This window comes from Scomber japonicus, chromosome 4, assembly GCF_027409825.1.
Source record: "Scomber japonicus isolate fScoJap1 chromosome 4, fScoJap1.pri, whole genome shotgun sequence".
Lineage (NCBI taxonomy): Eukaryota > Metazoa > Chordata > Actinopteri > Scombriformes > Scombridae > Scomber > Scomber japonicus.
This window is the reverse complement of record NC_070581.1, coordinates 35,804,121-35,809,120: the sequence shown is the minus strand read 5'-3', so window position 1 is coordinate 35,809,120 and position 5,000 is coordinate 35,804,121. Positions and strand designations below refer to the sequence as shown.

General features: G+C 41.6%; 1 protein-coding gene across 1 annotated transcript in view; it reads right to left on the bottom strand.

Moving 5' to 3' along the window:
- ccdc135 (coiled-coil domain containing 135) overlaps positions 1 to 5,000 on the bottom strand; it is a 25,673-nt gene that overhangs the window by 11,877 nt on the left and 8,796 nt on the right. The window contains exons 8-11 of the mRNA XM_053318125.1: positions 3,729 to 3,798; positions 3,150 to 3,278; positions 2,286 to 2,414; positions 1,125 to 1,327 (exon numbers count right to left, since the gene is read on the bottom strand). Of these exons, the coding sequence (XP_053174100.1) occupies positions 1,125 to 1,327; positions 2,286 to 2,414; positions 3,150 to 3,278; positions 3,729 to 3,798 (531 nt within the window). The remainder of the gene's footprint in view (positions 1 to 1,124; positions 1,328 to 2,285; positions 2,415 to 3,149; positions 3,279 to 3,728; positions 3,799 to 5,000) is intronic.

Sequence of the window (5,000 nt, the reverse complement as noted above, 5' to 3'; positions counted from 1 at the left end):
CTGCCCCCTGCTGGAGGGGTGAGGGGTAGCAGCATAGCGGCTGCTGCAGGACAGGAAGCCGCTATGCTGCCCCCTGCTGGAGGGGTCAGGGGTAGCAGCATAGCGGCTGCCGCAGGACAGGAAGTCAACCAGGGAGAAAACGAAACAACAACTAAAACGAAGCTGAATTTATCTGCAGTTCAGTTTAGTTTTTATTTAGTTTTCGTTTTTGTTTTAATTTCAGTTAACTAAATGATGTTTTCATTGCTAGTTTTAGTTTTAGTGAACTATAATAACCCTGGTTCCTATAACATGTGGACCAGCTTGGTTCCTGCTGCTGTCTCCACTTTAAACACGTCTCACTGCACTTTTCTACTTTTTAAGGTCTACCGTATTTATTTTTCTATTTATTAGAAATAACCTGATTCTAACTTATGTATTTATTTATCACCCACGTGCTTTGAATCATCACGCTCTTAACAGGTTTTATATTGACCAAATCTACCTTTATTAATAAAGTTACCGTTACCTTGATTATTATCAGACATTAGTAAAAGATTAGGAGACAGGAAGGAGCAGACTGGTCAAACTAAGCTTCAACAAAGCTCTTCATGGCTGAGACACTGTACTGTAGTTAAAGGTGTAGTTATATCAGTGTAGTTATAGGTGTAGTTATATCAGTGTAGTTATAGGTGTAGTTATATCAGTGTAGTTATAGGTGTAGTTATATCAGTGTAGTTATAGGTGTAGTTATATCAGTGTAGTTATAGGTGTAGTTATAGGTGTAGTTATAGGTGTAGTTATAGGTGTAGTTATATCAGTGTAGTTATAGGTGTAGTTATAGGTGTAGTTATAGGTGTAGTTATAGGTGTAGTTATATCAGTGTAGTTATAGGTGTAGTTATATAGGTGTAGTTATATCAGTGTAGTTATAGGTGTAGTTATATCAGTGTAGTTATAGGTGTAGTTATATAGGTGTAGTCATATCGGTGTAGTTATAGGTGTAGTTATAGGTGTAGTTATAGGTGTAGTTATATCAGTGTAGTTATAGGTGTAGTTATAGGTGTAGTTATATCAGTGTAGTTATATAGGTGTAGTTATAGGTGTAGTTATAGGTGTAGTTATTATATATCATATTGTTGTTACCGTGGGCGGTGGCTCGTCTCCTGTGAACTGGACGTGAGGCAGGAAGTCAGCGCGTCTGTAGAACAGGAAGTCGTCTCGGCCCTCGAAGGTCTCCGTCATCACTCCCGGCGCCTCCACCCTCCGAACCAGACCGTCCACACGAACGCTGCTGAACTCCATCTGACGCTCAGTGTCTGCCGCGGACAGGTGAGCGTACCTGTGAACTGAGCAGACGCACCGTTACCATGGAGACCGAACAGGCGGACAGGTAAGCGTACCTGTGAACTGAGCAGACGCACCGTTACCATGGAGACCGAGCAGGCGCGTAGCAACGTTTGAGGTGTTGGTACAGAATAATAAATAAGAAGAAGAAACGTGAGGATTAAAAAGATGATCTCTGTCTGAATCCTTTTTATAAACACTCTGTGAGTCTTTATGATGAACAGCTGGTTCTTCTTTTAGGTTCTATCTAATATAAACTCTGGACGTTCAGTGTTTGCTCACATTGGAAGGAAGGAAGGAAGGGAGGGAGGAAGGAAGGAAGGAAGGAAGGATGGGAGGGAGGGAGAGAGGAAGGAAGGAAGGAAGGTAGGAAAGAAGGAAGGAAGGAAGGGAGGAAGGAAGGAAGGAAGGAAGGGAGAGAGGAAGGAAGGAAGGAAGGGAGAGAGGAAGGGAGGGAGAGAGGAAGGGAGAGAGGAAGGGAGGGAGAGAGGAAGGAAGGAAGGAAGGAAAGAAGGAAGGAAGGAAGGGAGGAAGGAAGGAAGGATGGGAGGGAGGGAGAGAGGAAGGGAGGGAGAGAGGAAGGGAGGGAGGAAAGAAGGAAGGAAGGAAAGGCAAGGCACATTGAGTTGCCAGTGTGTGTGTGTGTGTGTGTGTGTGTCTGTGTGTATGTATGTGTGTGTGTGTGTGTGTGTGTGTGTGTGTGTATATGTGTGTGTGTGTGTGCGTGTATATGTGTGTGTGTGTGGGTGTGTGTGTGTGTGTGTGTGTGTGTGTGTGTATATGTGTGTGTATGTGTGTGTATGTGTGTGTGTGTGTGTGTGTGTGTCCCTGTGTGTGTGTCTCTGTGTGTGTGTGTGTGTGTGTGTGTGTGTGTGTGTGTGTGTATATGTGTGTGTGTGTATATGTGTGTGTGTGTGTGTGTGTGTGTGTGTGTGTGTGTGTGTGTGTGTGTGTGTTTACATAGAAGGTGGAAGGGGCGTCCGCGTGTGAATCTCTCTGAGGTGAAGTTCTCTACGTGGTTCTTCTCTCTCTGCTCCAGCTGGTCGTTCCTGTTCTGATACCACTCCTTCACTGAGAGGACTGCTGAGCCTTTAACACACACACACACACACACACACACACATACACACACACACACACACATACACACACACACACACACACACACACATACACACACACACACACACACACACACACACACACACACAGACACAGGGACACACACACAGGGACACACACACACACACACACACATACACACACACACACACACACACACACACACACACACACACACACACACAGACACACACACACACAGACACACACACACGTTACATGTTAGAATAAAGCCTAAAAGCAGTTTTGTCTCCTTGTAGTTCTTCCAGATCTGCCTCCAGAGGGACATCCTGACTAGCACTTTAATACAGTATTACTGTAGGCTTTATTTGTTACTATATCATATCCTGTACTGTATCCTAGGATAGAAGGCTGCTAACACTGTGCCTTCTTTTATATATATATATATATATATATATATATTTATTTATTTTATTTTTTTATATTTTAAGTTGTTAGTTTTTATGGTGTGTCTGTCTGTCTTTTAATGTGAGGACTGCGAGTGGAAATTAGCCTTGAGCTAAACCCGGTATATTTACAGGACGTCATTGTACTAACTGTACATTAATATACATTAATATACATTAATATACATTAATATACATTAATATACATTGTCCTCGGCAAATAAACGATAAATAAATCAAAAAAAATAAATGAATTATGACGGTGATGATGATGAAGGTGATGATGAAGACTCACAGTCCAGGTGTGTGTAGCAGGTGAGTCTAGTGAGCAGCCCGTCTGGTCTCAGGTACGGACTGAACTGGTCCAGCTTAGCTTTGCTGTAGCGGCTCGTCTTCTGTCCTGCAGGCCAGCGCCTCTCCAGATCTGACAGCAACACATTATCACTGTTACTATCACCATGGCAACACATCACCATAGCAACACATCACCATAACTATCACCATAGCAACACATCACCATAGCAACACAACACATGTCCTGCAGGCCAGCACCTCTCCAGATCTGACAGCAACACATCATCACCATTACTATCACCATAGCAACACATCACCATAGCAACACATCACCATAACTATCACTGATAACACATCACCATAGCAACACATCACCATAGCAACACATCACCATAGCAACACATCACCATTACTATCACCATAGCAACACATCACCATAGCAACACATCATCACCATTACTATCACCATAGCAACACATCACCATAGCAACACATCACCATAGCAACACATTGTTACTATTACTACTAATAAAATAATAATAATACAAGATGTTTCACAGCTTCATGTGTGACCTCTGACCTTTGGGTGAGATGCAGATGGGACTGGTCCAGGATCTCGGCATCTCGAAGGCTCGGGGCTGCTGCTCCTCCTTCAAAATAAAACTACACACTTCAACATTCTGCCTTCAAAATAAAACTACACACTTCAACATTCTGCCTTCAAAATAAAACTACACGCTTCAACATTCTGCCTTCAAAATAAAACTACACACTTCAACATTCTGCCTTCAAAATAAAACTACACACTTCAACATTCTGCCTTCAAAATAAAACTACACGCTTCAACATTCTGCCTTCACAATAAAACTCTGTGTGTGTGTGTACTCCAGTTAAGTTAATAAGTCATATAGTGTAACAGGTTACTGAGGTTAATGAGTCATGTGGTGTAACAGGTTACTGAGGTAAATTAGTCATATGGTGTAACAGGTTACTGAGGTAAATGAGTCATATGGTGTAACAGGTTACTGAGGTTAATGAGTCATATGGTGTAACAGGTTACTGAGGTAAATGAGTCATATGGTGTAACAGGTTACTGAGGTAAAAGTCATATGGTGTAACAGGTTACTGAGGTTAATGAGTCATATAGTGTAACAGGTTACTGAGGTTAATGAGTCATATGGTGTAACAGGTTACTGAGGTTAATGAGTCATATGGTGTAACAGGTTACTGAGGTAAATGAGTCATATGGTGTAACAGGTTACTGAGGTTAATGAGTCATATAGTGTAACAGGTTACTGAGGTTAATGAGTCATATGGTGTAACAGGTTACTGAGGTAAATGAGTCATATGGTGTAACAGGTTACTGAGGTTAATGAGTCATATAGTGTAACAGGTTACTGAGGTTAATGAGTCATATGGTGTAACAGGTTACTGAAGTTAATGAGTCATATGGTGTAACAGGTTACTGAGGTTAATGAGTCATATGGTGTAACAGGTTACTGAGGTTAATAAGTCATATGGTGTAACAGGTTACTGAGGTTAATGAGTCATATAGTGTAACAGGTTACTAAGGCTAATGAGTCATATAGTGTAACAGGTTACTGAGGTTAATGAGTCATATGGTGTAACAGGTTACTGAGGTTAATGAGTCATATGGTGTAACAGGTTACTGAGGTAAACGAGTCATATGGTGTAACAGGTTACTGAGGTAAACGAGTCATATGGTGTAACAGGTTACTGAGGTTAATGAGTCATATGGTGTAACAGGTTACTGAGGTTAATGAGTCATATGGTGTAACAGGTTACTGAGGTTAATAAGTCATATGGTGTAACAGGTTACTGAGGTTAATGA